We start from the raw sequence: 19845 nt of genomic DNA on the forward strand, positions 1-19845 counted from the left end.
GAACAGTGAACAAACAATGACTTGGACTCGATCCTCTCTATTCACTGACTTGGACTCGGACTTGACTCGGTGATGACTTGAAAATGACTCGACTTGATTCGAGTCAAAACTGTAAAATTGAGATTGACTTGTGTGACTCGCAGCCTTGTCACTTGGTTATGGTTACAACCATGCTTGAATGCGACTATCTTGTGAGCTATTATTTAATGACCACAAACCTGAAAAACATACTAACCGCAAACTGACCCGGCGTTGAATTACAGCGGGAGACAACCGACACGCCTCCGAAGAACGGGCCCCCTCCGATAAACAAACCGAGGCCAAAACGGATTCTGGCGAAAAAACTGCAGAAGATGTTGTCGACGATAAAAAATCAGGTGGTGAAGTCAGCGACAAAGGATCGGGTAGCGGAAATGAAGATATTCCAAGCTTGAGGAGGGTGACTCGATCTCAGAGACGAAAACAAAGTATGTAGATGTATTTAGACGTAGGCCTACAGCGGTCTTACCCAATGGTGATCAATATGAAAATAATATATAGGGCGGTTATTTTTTGACATTTATTGGCACATTGTAGTGTTATCTTAGGCCAGTGGTTCTCAACCTTTTTGGCTTCGCGGACCCCTTTTGGCCGTCACGGACCCTTGCGGACCCCTCAAGTTTTAGTCCCAATTTAGCTCTATTCTGATGCAATCTTCATATCTGTCTTGTGCAAATATGAACTGTAGGCTTGTGATCAATGTTCCCTCTAAGCTGCGCACGTGCGCAAATGCGCAGTGCTGACACGGTCTCTGCGCACAGAAAATCTAAGTTGCGCACGAAAAATCCGAAGTGATGACCTTTTTTTAGTCCTTACGCACTGTTGTCTAAGGGTCTGCGCAGTAAGTTGGTGAGTGTGCGCAGACTCGTCAAAATTTAGAGGGAACATTGCTTGTGATATACACCAAAATAATGATTTTTCTTGAAAATAACATCATACTATTTATGTAGAAATTGGTAGACTTTATTTAAAAGCTAATTTTGCTGCTGTATTTATTGAAGTACGTGGTTGTGTCTTGAAAATCCGCGTCTTCGTTTTGATATGAACGAGGAGTGCCGAAAACCATTTCCGCAAAGATCGATGGAGGCTAATGCAATATTAACGCATAACGCTTCCGACGACACATTTGGTGTGATCGCAACGTTTATGGCACCAAAATGAAGAAATATATATTTTATGAACATATCATGTCCAGCATCTAGCGCAGGGACGGGCAACATGCGGACCGCGATCTGGATTCGGCACGCGACGGCATTTTGATCGGCCCGCAGAGCGTTTCTACTGTCAAAGTGAAATCCTTATCTAAAAGTATAGACAAATTTTATGCGCCAAAGAATCGATCCAAGTTTCCCCACCTGAGAAAGACTATAATGAAGCGACTTGTTCTGTCGGGTTTGCATACATATTTACGAGCAAACATTTTCGACCACGAGCAATTGAACATTTACAAGACAAGGCTGCATACCAATATAACTGGTGATATGAATTTCAGGGTTGGAGCGTAATGCTGTGATAGTAACGAAACACTCCTTGTTCATCAAAAACCAACCTTGTCCATAGGGCATCCGGAATAAGAATAATGCGCCAAATCTGATATCCGAGCTATAAGGGCAGGTATATCATTGTCCGATTTATGACGAGTATAAGCCGAAAATATCCGGGTATTTCAATAAGCAAGAATCTCTTCAAATAGTGGTTATGTATGTCACATGATAAAATGGATTTCGTGGCGAGGTTTCAATCCCTGCATTGGGACAAATTAGGGAAATACTTCGCGGAAATTTTTATTTCAAACGATTGCACTCTAATTTGATGAGATTGACAACTTCAAACCGAGAAGGTTTCGCAGACATTACGACGTCACCCTGATTGACGTTGCTATCTCCATATTTTTATTTTTTCCACAAACCCCAACAAAACGTCTCTAAACAGCAATATGTTTGTATCAGCACATTAATGGAAAATTAGCAATGAAAATGAATTCCCACACTACGATAGTTCATGTCAGACGATTATGATGATGATATGAATCATGAAGTTTTAGCAGTTGTGGTGCGAAACTACCTCATGCTTTCACAAAATAAAAAATGAAATAGAAATTAGGTTATCAACCATTTAAAAAATTTAGAGGTCTCGCGGACCCCCTGAAATTGCTTCGCGGACCCCTAGGGGTCCGTGGACCCCCGGTTGAGAACCGCTGTCTTAGGCATTTTACACCTTATAGCCTACTTTATAGGTTGACTGTTGTAGATGGCCCATTGACTACTTGTGAATCATAAAATCATTGAATGAAACAAAACAGTTGACATAGTTTAATGATCAACACACCTAAAAACGTGTGAAATTTTTAGTAGGTCCGAAGTTTTTACGAGCTCACTTCGATATCTCTAATCTGGATCTGAAACTTTACTGCGTGGTGGATATTGGTTCTTACAGCATAGTGATTCTTAACTTATAGATGGATTACGAGATGTTAACATAACTCAGATATGGGGTGAGGTCCAAAAAGTGCGATGTAGGCAACATTGTCGGTATGCTGCTGCAATTGAAGAACTGCTGCCGTCTAACGTTTTTTCTCTATTCTTGCCAAGCTACTTCCGCAGCTCCAAGCAGAAATGTAGAAAAGTATTTCAATTCCATCATTATGTGCAACAATGCCTAATTTAAATACTTTGGGGGGAAAATTTTGTTAAAGTTTACTTTTGGAATGTCAAAGATGTCAAAGGTATCAGTTTTTAGCGCGAAATGTTCTGTTTTTTTGGTAAGAATATATAGCAATCTACTGATTGTGTGATTTGGAATGGTACTGTGAACGTTTTGGCTATCTAGATGGTGCTCTTGTAATTGTGAATGTAACCGAATTGTTTTGTTGCATTACTGCAGTGAAGTAGTGTAATATATTCAAATATGACGATTATCTGCTTTGCGTTGGATCTTGGATTAGAAATTTGTTTGGCAAACCTTGGTGTTTGTTGTGATTGAATTCTAAACGCTTTAAACTCACTGGAGTCACTGTAATTATAATTTGTTGTATCGGTATCGTCCAATATTTTCCGTCTTGTGTTCAGCACAAGAACCGTCTGAAAAGCAGAAAAAAGGCCAAAATAACGCAAAGAAAAATGTGAGTTTGCTAATTTCCGCCTTTTTCTTGCGAAAAAATGAACGCATTTCTGCATTAGAATCGGAACAATCGTACCGAGTCAAAACGAGGAAGCTCTACCACCGATAAAGTTAATGAGGAATTCGAGGTATGCTGTTTCGACTTTAAGTGCTGATAAAGTTAGATTGCTTATTTCATGGAGCTTGCAGTAATCAAATTTTCGGTTAAAGGTTTGCAGATTTGAGTATCTTTGAATGTACTTTTGGCAGTTTTCTATTTCTCTTGCTCAAGCCTATCACTTGCTTGTGATTGTGGAGTCAACCGCCGTACCTGTCTGCTAATTGTGCGAGTAATCACAAGTTGATATGCCTAATCTTTTCCAGCAATTGCGTAGACAGTTTCAAGACAAGGAAAACGTAGACGGTGGCCTAAAACAGGTAACTATATTGAAAGATGAGCGAGGTAGTGCATCTTACATTCGAATCTACAAAGTGAAGTGATATATAGTGATTTGCAGAGCAGCAGGGTTGCTATTAAGTCTCAGTGTATGTATTTCAGAATAGAAAGGAATGCATTTTAACAAATGTGGAGACTTGCGATGGTAGGACGGAATCGGCAATTCGACTTGTAAACATGTTAACAAATACATATTTTCAATAACGGGTATCAATTGATTACTGAAAATTGAATATTGGCGACATCCCCGATCTGAATTTGACGCAAACTCAAACTTTTGGCGAATCTCGCAGAAACTTCGTGAAATTTTGATTATTCTCATGTGATGTGTCTTACTTGAAAATGCTTTTGAACCAAAACTGTTTTCAGTCAGATACAGGTAAATCGGAAGGGAAAAAGTTAGTCCGCAGTGCAAAAAAGAAGAGATCGCTGATCAACGCAGAAGTTTGTCAAGTAAGGAGATATCCAGTTTTAATGTTGAGAGGGCAGTGTGCATAGATTTGACAGAGAAAGGGAGATAGTGTTTGTCTTATCCCGAGTGTGGGGTTGTCACAGTACACCATGGTTGGGGTGAAGTTTTGAATTATGTTGGTCCCGTATATTTTCAAGTTTTTGAGGTTTATTGACACCATTTCGTAGGTTAATCGGAAACTATCCACTGCATTCTTTTGATACTAATGATAAGAAAAGACGTCATTATTATTTTAATCTTCAGATGTTCGATGTAACTGCGTCCGTAGAGTCTGAGGTAGACGATGCAGCGATCAAACCTGTTCCGAACCGCCCTATCGCGGAAAAATTCGTGAAGGTTCGTGTTATATTTTGTTGTAGTCCATACCAGAAGAGTTGGTAAGCGGATCTTGAGTGGAAAAAATTTGGTAATCCAGTATCTGGTAATGAGATGTGTGACTGAATTGAAAAGTCTCAAGTCGTAACTAAGATGCTATTCATTCCCAATGCCATCACGTAGCTATATGATCAAAATTTTGGGTTGGATTAGGTCAAATTTCTAATTAACCAAACTCTTCTGTTAAGGTTTCGATATTCTATCGTTTCAGACCGGTAAAAGGAATGCGCTGCGCTCTCTTAACGTCGAACCGAGACAAGATCTTTTGGGAAAAGGTATGCACGTCTCTTCGAGCGGTGGTTCTTAGCTGTTTTAGTTCGCGAGTCGGTAAAATTTTAGCACAAATTACGGGGACCGCCGAAGTTTCAAAAGTGAAAGTCATCCCGAAATGTGATCGCGACAAAATCATTCAACTTGAAACAAAGAATTGCAACATAAATTTGATGTGAAATTTGGTGCGGTTTTGTTTTTGTTTTATTACACCTGCCTTGCCTGGTTCTACGGAAATTTCGGCGAGGAAAAGTTTTGTTGAAACCCCCAACACGATTTTGACTGTTCGGTTTATTTTGAAGGAAAACCCACTTCGCTGTTGACTGGATTCAATCATACTCGCTAAATTTCATCGAATTTTGTTACAAAAAGTAGTAGGATTTTCAAAATGCACACCTAGAACTACTAACTTTTCAACATTTGCTACTAAAGCTAGAACTGCTCATATAACCAGCAGTTTGTTAACCATCAACTATCTAAATTGGAAGCTTGTACAAGTCTGGTGTAATAGCGTAGTGCACTCTAGCGGTGGTTGACGAGGTTGGTGCATTGGCACATTAGATTCCCGATTCCTATTTGAATACCGAGTAAAATTGACGGCGCTTTTCAGACCGCACTGACGAGGTCGTACGTAAAAAAACACCGAGGCGAAAACGCAAGGCAGCCGCACCTCTTCCCTACGAAGCGTTCGAGGAGGTGCCCGTGATCGACACGAGTCCCACCGTCGTGCTACCTAGCATACAGACGGTTCGGGACGCCCCTCGTGATGTGAGTTTGTCAACGCGAACGCGCTTCTTTCACGTCAATATCAGGCTTGGAAATCTAATTAATTCTAGTATAATTAGTGAAATCTTTCTTTGCTCCAATTCTTATCTGATTTGCGAAATGTTTCTGTACTCCAATTTGAATACGACACTGATTTCAGGTTTTCCTGTAAATGCTGTACAGCAGGGGTATTCAAAAATGACTTTTTTTCTCAAATCCTACCAGCTACTTGATAAAATTGGTAGGTTACCGAATTTAAGCCTGCACACCAAATTTGGTTCAATTCCAACCAGTGGAAGCGGAGTTATTGCCGTCGAAAAATTTGGATCGTGAATAACATAGTATTTACGGTGAATAATTCTATAATTGTTTATTATAGTGGTGCCCACCGTGAATACTATTTTATTCATAATCCAAATTTTTCGACGGCAATAACTCCGCTTCCGCCGGTTGGAATTAACCAAATTTGGTGAGCATCGTCTCTATAGACAACCAACACTTTCGTGGGGTGAACGGAAAATTTTCAAATTTTTTTATTATATTTATTTTTATATAATAAATCGAAACTTTCTTCTCCTGTAGCAATGCGGATACTAGCTGGTGTGTAGGCTTAAATTAGGTAACCTAACAATTTTATCAAGTAGCCAGTACGATTTGGGAAAAAAATTCATTTTTGAGTACCCCTAATTTACAGTAGGCTACGAAACGAGCCAAGCTTGCTGTACATACGTTTGCTATTCTTATCCTCATAAGAATGAACTATGGTTTGATATTAACGTAACTTGATTGGATGCCCATGTTTTCACGAATTCAGTAATTCTAATCCCGATCTAATTTGAAACGAAACTGAGTAGCTATAATTCTAGTTTTAATCTAAGTTTGAAAAAACTAGGTTAAATTCTAATTTTACTCTAATTTGGAGAAAACTGTCCAGCTATAATTGTAATTGCTTCTAATTTGGAAATAGCTGTATAGCTACAATTGTAATTCTACTCTAATTTTGAAAAAACACTTTGTAGCTGCAATTCTACTTTTAGTCTTATTTGTGAAATGTTTCTGTGCTCTAATTCTAATTCAATCTAATTTGTGGAATGTTCCTATGCTCTAATTTTAATTCTAACCTAATTTCTGATTTTCCTGCAAATGCTACAGGAAAACTGTATAGCGCTGTACGAGCCTAACTTGCTGTACAGACGTTTGCTATTCTCATCCTCGTAAGAGTGAACTATGATATCATTTGCTATTCTCATACAAACGAAGGTGTTTCGATCAGAAAAATTGGCTTCGAATACCAGATCATTTTATTTGTGTTAAATGCTGTAGAATAGTACACCCATATTATCTGACGCTGTCGAAAATTGAACGCAGGATGATGTGGATTACGCGAAGTTGTTTGCAAGCACCAAACTGACCGCCCACCAAGGCGAAATCGTGGAAGCCAATCCCAGGGTGAGCCCATATTGTTTTGTGCTGTTTCAAATGACTAGAGATTTTGATATGCCTTCTTCATCGTATTGCTTGTAGGTATGAGCAAACGGGGTTAGTGACTAGATACTTGTTCTTTGAAGGTTTCACAGCAAAGTAACGTAATTTATGAATTCAAGTGCCACTACCAAACAGTAGCAGGGCCGCATCGAAGAACACATTCCACCTTCCATCAAATTATATATCCCGAAGTTGTAGCAAAACAATCTGCTTGTTTACCAAGTCATTTTCTCAAAATACGAAAATGACTCGACTCGATTCGAGTCAATTTTTGTATTGGCTCGACTTGGACTCGAGTCATTGCGCATGACTCGGGACTCAGACGGCCAAGTATGTCATTTCATTGTAGTTTCGAAGAATAGTAAAGTAACCACACTATTGGGATTTCGTTTATTGGTACAGATACTTGAGAATTCGACCAGAAACTGCTAAAAGTGAGGAATATTAGCGTATTATGAATACGAAATATTCGATATCACCAGCATTATCGGGTTAACAAAAATTTAACTGAAAACTTGAGCAGTCAACACAATGACTCGGACTCGAGTCATAATACCGTGACTCGGACTCCGCCCTCTGCTCGCTGACTTGACTCGGCGATGAATTGAGAATGACCCGAGTCAGAACTATAAAAGTGAGATTGACTTGTGACTTGGTTCCAACTATGTTGTTTGCGAATACAAAAGTCTTCCATTGGCAGACACTTGCTGGAAAAATAATGTGTGCTGCCCGTTATCACGAGGACATGTTCTCTGTATTGGCGAAGGGTCATGAATTATTTCATTTGTCTGTTCTGGAGTCAACCTAGACCACTTCAGCAGAAAGAATTTGTGTATCATTTGTAAATCGCGCAATAACATGTTTTGTTTTGTTCCCTCCGTGATGTCGTAATTAGCGATACTTATTGTTGTTAGGTATAGTTTTTTGAATGTTCTCATTATTGCTGACGGTAACCCCTGATGAGTGTCAGCCGTAAAGCTTCGGGAATAGATATGAATATTTTATTCAAATGTTTTTTGAAGTTCTCAAGTAAATTTTGAGGTTACTTTAGCTCGAAGTGCGTGCAGAGGTTTATGGCGTTTGTTTTTAGGGCTATAAAAAGAAAAAGGCGAGAGTATCTTTTGATCCAACTGCGAAAACCGGCAGTCAAAACCCCACGACGTCGAGTGAGTATAGCTGTCGCAGGAGTGCGAGATTTGCTGTCGATTTAGTCTGGTCGTCGTGGTTGTAATGACTCGAGTCGTGAATCAGTTTGAGCGGGACTCGTCTCAGGATTTTTTAGTGACTCGACTTGACTCGAGACATTTTCTCAAATACGGAAAATGACTCGACTCGACATGAGTCAATGTATGTATCGACTAAATTTGCGCGTACGAGTCATTGTGACAATTTCGAGGTCATTAATTTGTGATTATTTGGTGCATTCTGTTCTTTTCAAATACTACATGGAGGATGTGCGATCAGATAATTTCTATTCCAGAGCGTCGTTCTGGCAAAGGGCGAAAAAAGAAGACGCATTTGTTTGACTCTATGTCAGAGGCAACATCTGGTAAGTCGGCTCCTCTGTCTTAGGACCCAAAACTAATGTTTTCAAATGAGGTTAACCAAAGTCGAGTGGAAATAGTGTTGAAATTCATATTCAATCACAGTTTAAAGCAGGGGCGGGCAACTTCTCCATTCGGCGGGCCGGATATTGGAAAATTGAGTACTTGGCGTGCCAGATTGCTGAATTGATACATTATTCACCCTTTTATCCACATATACAAGGAATAATTCGTGTTTGATGAATGTATTTTAACGACAGCAATGTCACTTTAAAGCCATTTCTCGCCAGTAATGACAAAGACAATGTGGATTGAAGGACAGCATTGTCATACAGGCACCACCATGTCTGCTTCTCTCTGATCAATCAACGCACTGTTCAATCCTTAATGAAGATTTCAAGGCGTTCGATAAACCCGGTACCCCAAATTTACCAAATATCTACTCATTAGGGTTTTGTAGGTGACGAGATAGCGTGGTTGTTCAACTGTGTTGCCTATTTTATCTCGAAATTGAATTCATGCTGCCCGCGGCCTCGGAATTTGAAAGTGGCCCTCGACCCGTTTTGAGTTATCGAACCCTGGCATACGTGGTGTCTTATAAAAGCCTAGAAGTGTGCCGTGCAGCAAGTCGACGGTTACGGAATCACTAATAAGAAATATTGGTCTGGTGCAAATGACCAAGTCGCCAAACACCATGATTACCACAATTGACGTTACGGTTGAGTACATCGTAAATGCCGATAATGCAAGTCTTCTCGCTTCGACGAACTGACGCGTAAGCTCCACCCTCGTTCGCTGCGCATACATGTGTATAATTACATACAGTCAATAAAATTTGATGTATGTAAGCAAGTACTGGGGAATCTCGGAAGACTGGGGCCGCGGGCCACATCATGTAAGACAGAAAACTGTCCGCGGGCCGGATCCGGCCCGCCCCTGGTATAAAGCATGGTTAAAGTATCCAATTATGGTACTAGGTCACGATACTATCACTGATTTTTAAAAGTACAAGTATAAACAGAGTTGGCTGGAAAATTTTCAGTTTTTCCCGAGTACATTAGTGTTAGAAACATACCTACGCAGTTGGTTCCGAATTAGATTGGAATTAGAATGAATCTGAGTACTGTCATTTCGTGCTAATTAGTCTAATTAGACTAGTTAGTTAATTAGTAGTCCAAATCTGGTGTGGGGTGTTTTTGTGTCACACCAAAGTTTGATTTGCCAATTCGTATCAGGCGACGTCTCTGAGCCAAGCTGGATACAAGAGCAAATCGACGAAAAAAAGAGAACGCCCAAAATCACAAAGACTTATAAGCGGCGGAAGGAATCCGCGCACAAATCCGTGAGTCGATTTGTTTTTCTTGCAGTGTATTGGAAAGGAGAATCACTAGCAAATATCAGTGAACGATTGACGACTGAATGTGGGCGTAATCTAGTATGACAAAGGGTTAATTATAAAGATTTAAGAGGTTCAGAACAAGGGATAAGCATATTACTCTCTCCTAGAGAACAATAAGGGAATTCAAAAGTGGGTAGAGTCCACGTTCCTTTTAAATACCACCAATCTATTTATTTCAGATCGACACATCTTTTCGCGTGTCGCTCAGCTCCAGCGACGACAGCGATAGTCCGCGGAACAACGTAAGATTGCGTAAACGCATTTGGACTGTCGACCATCATAGAAGTCTTTTTCCAGAACTCCATAGTAAGCAGACTGAGCTTGCTGGAATGCGTGGGCGCGGCGGGCAACCTCTCGTTTGACGACATTGCGCGAAGTACGGAAGAAGAACAGCCTCAATTGTCGAAGGTACAACACGGGGTTGTAATGAGTCGAGTCATGACTTGACTCAAGTCAATTTTTCAAAATACGAAACTGGCTCGACTTGAGTCAATGTGCGTATTGACTCGACTTGGACTCGAGTCATATGACTCAAGACTCAGACGGCCAAGACCGACATTTCATTGTAATTTCGAAGAATAGTTAAGTTACCACACTGTTGGGATTTCGTCTATTGGTACTGGTACTTGAATATGCGACCAGAAACTCCTAAAAGTGAGGAGAATCAGTAAATTATAAATGCGAACCATTCGACATCACCAAACAGACTTAAAAAAGGTGGCTTTAACAAGACTTTAACTGGAAACTGGGCAGTCAACACAACGACTTCGACTCGAGTCATAATGCCAGCGACCCTCTGCTCGCTGACTTGACTCGGCGATGAATTGAAAATGACTCGACTTGACTCGAGTCAAAACCATAAAAGTGAGATTGACTTGTGACTCGGAGCCTTGTGACTTGGTTACAACCCTGGTACAACATATTTAGATGTTGAATGATAAGCCAAGCTACTTTAAAACTTCACATTCTCTTAAAGATGCTCCTGCTGAACGTGGTATAAATTGCGTCAAAATATATACGTCTGAGGACATAGGAAAGGGAAAGTGTATATTGTATAAAGAACAGTAAAATATATTGAAAATCGGCAATAAATCACGGTAACCATCTTAACGGTATCCTTGACAGCATATGTAATTTGTAAGTCCCAATTAGGTAGGACATGAGTGGAAATTGAGATAAGGGATGAAACCGGGGGCATTAGCCTTCATAAACGACTGAATTTTTTATTTTTTTAGATTGCGAATTTGGTAAAAATCGTGCCTATACTCTGACCAAACAAGCCTTCCACCGTAAATAATGTTACTTCCTAAAGTTTCAATTTGGTTTTACACGACAACCTAACAATTTAGCCTACTCCGTGGAATGTTGAAATCTTTTTCAACAGACCTAGGGCGATTGCGTTGTAACCAACGCTCAACTTGTGTTTTTATATTTACAGACTGTGATAGCAAAACCGAAGACGGGTGCACACGGTTTGTCCGACACCGAGACGGGAGACTGGAACAGGCCGAACGATATGCCGGTACTGTGAATTTCTACTGATTTCGAGTTGCTAGGATTAAAAAGAGGTTGCTCTCAATATAATGATGGAAGAGTCTCTGATAGGTACAGATTTTCAATATACAATTGAATCTTATATTCATATTGAAATGAACCCGAATATTTTTGGCTGACGCTTTTCAGGGGTAATCGTCAGCAACTAGTAGAGAATTTAAAATGATAAGTAGATCAACAATTGTATCGCCGAATATGACGTCACTGGCAGTTCCGATATTTGAAAAATAGACCCAGCAATGGCAATCTGTTAGAATAGCCTAAACATATTAATAGTGTGAAAATGAGTACATTAGAAATGTAAGATATTCAATATGATCCCGACTTGATCTCGTTTATGAACAGTGAACACTGAACACTATGAATTAGACTCGGACTCGAACCTTTGCTGTTTGACTTGACTCGGTGGTGAATTGAAAATTACTCGACTTGGTCAAAACTTTAAAACTAAGATTGTCTTGTGACCAGAAACCTTATGACCCGGTTACAAACCTGGTTGATATCCAAATTTGATTTGGAATCTTTACTATTTGCTCTGGATCACCCCTGCGATGCAATATTCTCCATTATCATTCACAGTGACTGTTTGAAAGTATATATTACAGATTGTGGATGGGGACAAGTCTACGGACGTAAACACCGGTCCCAAAGCTAGCGACACAATCCCCGAAGCTAACTCGACTGGGAAAACTGCGTTTGGTTTGCTGTCGAAGGTGTGAGGAATTTTCCACTCTTGTCTATACACAGTTGTAATGTTCGTGTGATTTTTTGAGATTGTAGCGATGATATTCTGCATATTGAGAGATAGTGTTTGTTCTCTCGGATAGGCTTCAAGGACAGCTTTTGCCATCATCTATCATTTTTAAGCTGATTTTGGAATTCGCCGACTTTCATTATGAGTACGTGGTGTTGCTCCCCCTCTGTGCTTTTGAGCTTGATGAGGCTGTGCCCCTGGCCTACTGTCTGTGACTCCTGTGTTTTTGATTGTATGCTTACGGCCAGTAATGGGATATTAAGTTTTTGTTAGCTTACTCAATCAATTAAGATGAATTTTTATCATGTTCTGCTACAAATTTTGATTGAAATTAACCAGTAATACTAACCTGTTCACTGGGCTCGTAAAATTTCATGAGACGGTTCTTTGAAACCAGTGCAAATCGGCTGAATCCAACCACATCTTTTCTCATTTCAAGTAGTTAAAGCGAAAATAGTACGGCTGCTGCTGCGACTTTTTCATATCATCTTCTCTTATACAATGAGAATAAATTGCATGTCTAGAACTGTGATCACAACGGTATTGCGTCTGGGACCTATTTCAAGACGAATTTGGTTGTGTTTCAATTTAAGTGCAGGATTGTGATCTTGTGAAGTAATGGCGATGCCTAACTACCTCTCTCACATTACAGGATTTCGAAAACATCTTTGACGACACGACAATCAAGGTTTGTTCACTAATAATGTCTAGACTAGAACCCGCCCGACATCATGATTTTGACCTAATTCTGATATCTGAAGGTACATCACTTCAATATACAGTTGAATAGTATATGTCTATCGAAATGAACCAGAATATTTTCGGCTGACGCTCGTCCAGGGTAATCGTCAGCAACTAGTAGAGAATTTGAAATAACATTGTATATCAACAATCGTATCACAAAATACGACGTCACTGGCACGAAATTCTGATGTCACTGTGGAAGTATATTTCAACTGATAGTCGATATTTTCTGTCGGAATAATAATTTGATATTGTCGGATTACAATTTCTAATCAGTCACAGGAATTTCAAAATAGACACCACATAAACTTTATTTAGTGTGAAATGAATGAAACTACAATGAAACTACAACTGAATTAGAAACTGGCACTGCCATCAACAGCCCGAAAATGCATTCAGTTATCGGATAGTGATACTATGAAGAGAATTTCTCTCATAAAAGTGACGCAAAACATATCCCAAAACTACTTTGTACTTTACAAAATCTAAACTGTAGAAAGTAAGTAGTTTCGCCAAAACACGCTTCACTGCAAATTTGGCTGGATTCCCATCGATAGAAGCCGACACGGCCAATGAAATTTTTGAGCTTGGTGAAGAAAAAATTGAATTAATTTTTTTTTTTCAATCTACTGTCAGCCCCATAACATCGTACAGTTGCCCAAAAGAACGATGCATTACAATTTTTGCTCACTTCCAACCGGTAGAAGCGAAGTTATTGCAGTTGAAAGTTTTGGATTCGCAAGGTTGGAATTATGTCAAATTTGTTTTGTATCATTTTTGTAGACAACTCAACAATTTCATGAGGTTTACAATAAAATTTCCAAACCCTTTTTAAATTTGGTATAATACATTCAAGATTTCAATTGGTTCTGCGATCGGCTTCTACTGGTTGCAATTAATCCAAATTTGGTGTGTAGCGTTTTTAGGCTACTTAACAATTGAATCATTTAATCCAGGGGATCCTGCAAAAAAGTTGTTTTTGAAAAACCCTCGTACCACCTCTGTAGAATTGCCATAGGTTTCGTGATGGCGGGCTGTCGCTGTTTGTCTGGTTTGAATTTGGCTACTTTTGTGATTTACTTTCGTAAATTTTCGTGTTAAGCTCGCCACGACAATCCGCACCGAACCCGCGCCGTCTGTCGTCAACAACAGGACTCCGACAGACGGACAAGACCGCTACGTCTTCGGCAAAGAGATCTCCCCACCGAGAAAAATATCCTTTTAAAATATGTTTTCGGAAAATGTTTTTACGTGTGCTTTTCAACATATGTGCCCGACGCTTGCAAATGGAGGATTTCTTATAAGGAAGTACTTGGTCAATATCGTTTGATATAGTGTGTAATGAGTTATTCATAGCAAAAGCATTCAGCCTAGTGGTTCTCGAAATTTTTTGCTTGAGGAGTGGGTTGATTTCAAAAAATCTTGGTGGAATGGTAAATCTTCGATAATCAAAATGAAACTAAAACTAAAATGTATTTCGTAATTACGGCAATGCCTGCAACTCAAAGGCAAATATGTGACATTTAGAATTAAAAATCTCTGCTTAACAAATATTACTGATTTAATATGAGTTGTGGGCCACCATTACGCAATTTGGTACATAAACAATTTGTCCATAGTTGACGGTGAACTCAATATTACCACCCGATGCAAAAATGTTACAAATTTTAAAATTGATAATTAAAAATTCATATTAAAAAAATCGTCATCATTAATTACGCCATGGCAAGCGATTGTTGGCTTCCTTGACTCTCGCGCTCTTTACCCCTCGTCCGATGAGAATGAGCTGCCCGCAAAGAAGTTTTTCAAAAGTAAAAAAAAGCTTGAGATGAGGTGAGTGTTTTTTGGTATGGTAAAGTTTCAGAATTTTTAGTAGATATTTCGAATTTACTTGTACCAGATATTAGGAACAGAATCTCCAATTTGATTATTATACTTTAGTGCGGAGGTCGCCAACTCAAAACTGGACGTGGATTACTTTGTAATATCAAGAATAAATAGGCCATACAGTTCAGCAACCACGGTTTTATAACTATACGTCGGTACATTGCTGTGCTCTTTAGCATAGGCGGTGGGCATAGTTACCACAACAGAAGTAATATTTTATAAACTATGTACAAATAAACCAGGAAATATCACGGTCAATGGGTCATGAACATCATTTTATTATTTTTCTATGAGCTGCGCGCTAAATCTAACAACCCTTTTTAGTTACTCAGGAATTGATACTGGGACTAGTGAGACACATTACTAGCTGAAAGATTATCTTCTTGTACTAAAGCTTGGTCTTGTCGTGTAATCTGTTTTTTAAGTGTCTCGGTTTTGACAGTGTCTGGGCAAGTCACCAAGCTTGGAGTCACAAGTCAATCTCACTTGTATAGTGTTGACTCGAGTCAAGTCGAGTCATTTTCAATTCACCACCGAGTCCAAGTCAGCGAGCAGAGTTACTTATGACTCGAGTCCGAGTCCATGTCATTGTGTTTACTGCTCAGTTTCCAGTTAAAGTCTGGTTAAACCCACTTTTTATAACTCTGTTTGGTGATGTCGAATAGTTGGCATTTATAATATTCTAATTTTCCTTTGAGCAGTCTCTAGTCGCATTTTCAAGTACCAGTGTCGATAGATGGAAATCCCAATTGTATGGTTACTTTACTATTCTTCGAAATCACGATGAAATGTTGGTCTTGGCCGTCTGAATCTCGAGTCATATGTCTTGCTTAAACTCCTGTGCAATGACTCAAGTCCAAGCCGAGTCAATACACAGATTGATTCGAGTCGAGTCATTTTCTTGGCAGTGTTAAAATGCCCATCGATGTCAGCTAATTCTCCCTCGATGGAGTGCACTTGCCATCAGCGAAGCCAATTCAGCTAGTAAGGAATAGCGATGTTGGGAACATGCGCCGGCCATCAACTAACTAAATTGGTTCTTTGTACCAAGTTTGGCTCCGACCCCAACTCTGAACTCGACGAGAATAGTAATATGTTCATTCACGGGTCTAGTATTTTGATAGGGAGATGCCGCAAATTGACGCGCAGCTGTCGTTTCTGTTCAGAGTTCCGGAGACCAACGCACGCAGTAGCCCGTCGGATATTTATACCAGCTCTTCTGGCAGCGATGAACGTTCGCGAGGAAATGGAAACCCGATAAAATTAATGAAGAGTTACGTCCGTCGGATAGACAGGCTTCACGGGGAGGGCCATTCTCGCAGGTTGTCCGACGGGGGATTTTGCCCATTTTCCTATTTTTAGGGTGAAACCACGCGTGTTCTAACCACTGATTCACGAACGCTGTCACGCTAGGGTTGTTCAAAAATCGCTTTTTTTCTGAATTCATGGGACAAACTCGGTAAATTGTTAGGTTGCATAAAAAACGCTGTACACCAAATTTGGGTCGATTCCAACTGGTAGATGTGAATGCACAGGAGTTTGAAAATTTTGAATTCATTATGAAAATGATAATAATTTCAAATTTTACTATCAACCTTCATGAGATAGTTGAGTTGTCTAAAATTTTGGATTCGTAAAATTAATCCCTGAATTATTAAGGAAAAACTCGAACAACTTCGCTTCTACGGGTTGGAATTTCATCAAATTTGGGGTTGACTGGAAAATTTGACGTTTTTATCAAGTTTATAATAAATTCAAAATTTGAACTCCTGTTCGTTTTAATTCATGAATTATTAATGAAAAACTCAAATAACTTCGCTTCTACGGGTTGGAATAGCATCAAATTCGACATTTTTATTGAATTATTTTATAAAGGATTCGTCATTTAGAAAACTTCTTTTGAATCATTTGTCACTCTAACGATTGAAACAGTACTTAATAATGGTTTAAAAAAGACACGGTCTCTCAAAATTATTTGTCAATCACACGGTTAATAACGGCACCTTACATGTGTCACTAAAAACAAATTTTTCCGCTCATTCGATTTTACTTATACAGCTGCTATATACTGTTGTAAGATGAGCCGGCGGGCTTGATTACTGACGGGTGTCCTTTCCCGCGTGTTTCAGGACCAAAGCCATGGCGTCGGGCCAAGCAAAGATTCAGGCGGGTCTTGAGAAGTGCGAAAAGAACATGCAGGAGCTTGACTCCCTACAGGACAAGACCCTCGAGTTCATGGACACGATGAAGTCTCGCGTGGACGACGCTTTGAGGCGTACCGCGAAAAGGTAGGGTGCATGTTTGGAGTGGGACGGAAGTTTTTGTGTCTTTAGTGCGGATTTGGACAACAAGATTATATAGAGCTTTTTCAAATGAGCTTAGAATTAAAATTATAGCAACACAGTTTTTTTCTAAATCAGATTATAATTAGAATTCTCGTCTGAATATTGACGACTAGAAAATTCTCGGCTTTTCAAATTAGATTAGAATTTGAAATGTTGTGTGAATTGATAAACAGAAGATTTTCAGCTTTTTAAGTTAAGCTTAGAATTACAGCTACATAGTTTTTTTTATCTAAATTAGATTAGAATTAGAATTCTCGTGCAAATTGGACAGCTAGAAAATTCTCAGCATTTTCAAATTAGCTTAGAATTACAATTACACCTATACAGTTTTCAATTCTTGTGTGAATTGGACGACTCGAAAATTCTCAGCTTTTTTTGATTAAAAAAAAGTTTGGCTGGTGTAATATCAGAGTTCATTCTGAGAAGCACGAGATTGGGAAATGTCTATACATACCAAGATTGGGGCGTTTATCACGTACGCTCTAATTAGTCTGATTATACAACTAGAATTACCTAGTTGTCCAAGGCTGGTCAAGGGTAATCGTTGGCAACTAGTAGAGGATTGGAAAGAACATTGTATATTGCTACTTCTAATTATACTCAATTAAACATTTGCGATTTAACACCCCCAGTATTTTGGGTGTGTGGTTTTGTTGTGCCAGAGGTATGACAAGTTTTTTCTCCGTGTAGCATCCTGGAAACGAAAAAAGCCTTCAAGTCGTCAATGACGGAGGTGGCGGAAGCCTCCCGAACGGATGACGAGGCGACGAACCGGCTTAGGCGCGTTATCTCCAGGGATCTGAAAAGGATGGTGGAGAAGGTGGAGAGAGAGAATGCCGCTGTGAGTAGAGATAGTGGCAAATTTATCGTGTTCAATCTGGTAGTGCTTCCGATGATGGCTATACGGATGTTGTTAAAGTTGAGGCCGGGTTTGCAGTATTCCACAGTGGAAAATACTGTCGAAGCTATAATTTTTGTTGATAAATTAACTCGAATAGTACATTCATATTGAAATGAACCCAAATATATACAGCTGACCCTCGTCAGGGGTAATCGTCAGCAACTAATAGAGTATGAAAAGTTGATATTGGAACAGTTTATGTGGAAAAATATAGGAACAATTAATGCTGGTTCTACATCACTTTGAGATGATGAGGTCCCTTTACACTTCATGATTATGTAACAAGGCTGTCAAGCTGTGTGTTTATCAGATCATAGCTTGACAAATATATCATCGAGTAGCTCATACTTCATGTTTCCGATGCTCAAAGGATCACCGAAAAACCCCATTGCCGACCAGCGACCAGCTTTTATGCCTGGTAGCATCATCAATTCAGATCGATGATGATATAATTTGATATTATGGCAACACCTAGGCGTTTCTGCCAATATATCATCGTATTGGCCTGGTTATAGGACATGGCAATGGAGGTGGAGGTACAATGACTTCATGCCAAGTTGCACACTGTGCAATGCACGGCCTGACTTCTGCTGAGAACGGCGTATGTCTTGCACTTGTGTACAATAGTGTAGATTGAATGTGATGTTTTGTCCTTTTGGCACAGCTTTTTCAATGCAAATGTTGCGATGACGAAATACCGCGTATTCATATCATTGCCAACCCTGGAGATATCAAATACGTTCATCCGAAAATCGTTATATGTAACCGCAGTTCGAGTTGATGTTTATTGAAATATCTTTCAAGGCGAGCGGGGCGTGTGTCAAGAAGTGATGTGATGCGGGACTGATAGCCGTTACAATTCGGAGACCAGTGTGTGAGCGAAGGATGGTAGAGGGAGCACCAACACAAAAAGAGCGTTTCCGTTATTATTTGTTCCAAAATGTGGCCTGTTGCATTTCTGAAGATGTTTTTTTCTTACTTTCCGTTGATTATGGTTGTGCACTGAAATATATTTTGGAAAATTGCGTTTAGATGAAGTTTCTGAGGATATGATCTAGGAGTAGTCGTGGTGTTTTTTTGCTGTTATACGTGGCGTGGTCTGCAACCAGTGGTGAAAATAGTGGTGTTTTGCTACCCAGCTGTGGCTTCACTTGTCTATACCAGACTTGGACAACTAGAAAATTTTCAGCTTTTCTGAATTAGATTAGAATTAGAACTAGAGTTACACAGTTCTTTCCAAATTAGATTAGAGTTAAAATTAGAGCTACACAGCTTTTCCAAATTAGATTAGAATTAGAGCTACACAGCTTTTTCCAAATTAGATTAGAATTAGACTTAAACATTATTTTTCAAATTAGATTATAATTATAATTACTAAATTCGCAAATACTTGGAAATTGAATGAAATTGTGAATGGGAAATGAATGCAGCAAAAATCAGTTCATATCAAATCACAGTGCATTCCAATAACCATGAAAAATGGTTAACGTCTGTACACCAAGCTTGGCTCGTTTTTTACTAAACCAGGGGTCACCGCAATCGCGGCCGGCGATCTGATTTGATATTTAGAAAAAACGTGAAATAAAGCATTTTTAAATGCTAAAATGGATTACAGTTTCAAATTATTGTTATTGTTTCAAAATAAGCTATTCGCATGTGCCCAATAACACTATTCCACATTAGCTGAAACGGCTTCTGCGATGGCAACAGTATTCCATCGATGGAGAGTCAGCTGTATCAATAAGCATATTGCCT

General features: G+C 39.3%; 1 protein-coding gene across 3 annotated transcripts in view; it reads left to right on the forward strand.

Moving 5' to 3' along the window:
* LOC145436262 (uncharacterized) overlaps positions 1-19121 on the forward strand; it is a 42737-nt gene extending 23616 nt beyond the window's left edge. The window contains exons 19-41 of one of the 3 annotated variants that reach the window (XM_080313627.1): positions 264-467; positions 3108-3160; positions 3219-3287; positions 3523-3576; positions 3965-4048; positions 4311-4403; positions 4654-4717; positions 5323-5480; positions 6846-6926; positions 8053-8128; positions 8443-8511; positions 9742-9848; positions 10085-10147; positions 10203-10313; positions 11344-11427; positions 12065-12172; positions 12866-12901; positions 14060-14170; positions 14723-14790; positions 16011-16166; positions 16974-17132; positions 17880-18030; positions 18895-19121. In XM_080313627.1, coding sequence (XP_080169753.1) covers positions 264-467; positions 3108-3160; positions 3219-3287; positions 3523-3576; positions 3965-4048; positions 4311-4403; positions 4654-4717; positions 5323-5480; positions 6846-6926; positions 8053-8128; positions 8443-8511; positions 9742-9848; positions 10085-10147; positions 10203-10313; positions 11344-11427; positions 12065-12172; positions 12866-12901; positions 14060-14170; positions 14723-14790; positions 16011-16166; positions 16974-17132; positions 17880-18030; positions 18895-18921 — 2186 coding nt within the window. In that variant the 3' untranslated portion in view covers positions 18922-19121. The remainder of the gene's footprint in view (positions 1-263; positions 468-3107; positions 3161-3218; positions 3288-3522; positions 3577-3964; positions 4049-4310; positions 4404-4653; positions 4718-5322; positions 5481-6845; positions 6927-8052; positions 8129-8442; positions 8512-9741; positions 9849-10084; positions 10148-10202; positions 10314-11343; positions 11428-12064; positions 12173-12865; positions 12902-14059; positions 14171-14722; positions 14791-16010; positions 16167-16973; positions 17133-17879; positions 18031-18894) is intronic. The other 2 variants (XM_080313628.1, XM_080313630.1) reach the window with 2 other exon arrangements.
* Positions 19122-19845: the final 724 nt, after the last annotated feature.

This window comes from Botryllus schlosseri, chromosome 3, assembly GCF_051294905.1.
Source record: "Botryllus schlosseri isolate E-star chromosome 3, Bs_hap1, whole genome shotgun sequence".
Classification (NCBI taxonomy): domain Eukaryota; kingdom Metazoa; phylum Chordata; class Ascidiacea; order Stolidobranchia; family Styelidae; genus Botryllus; species Botryllus schlosseri.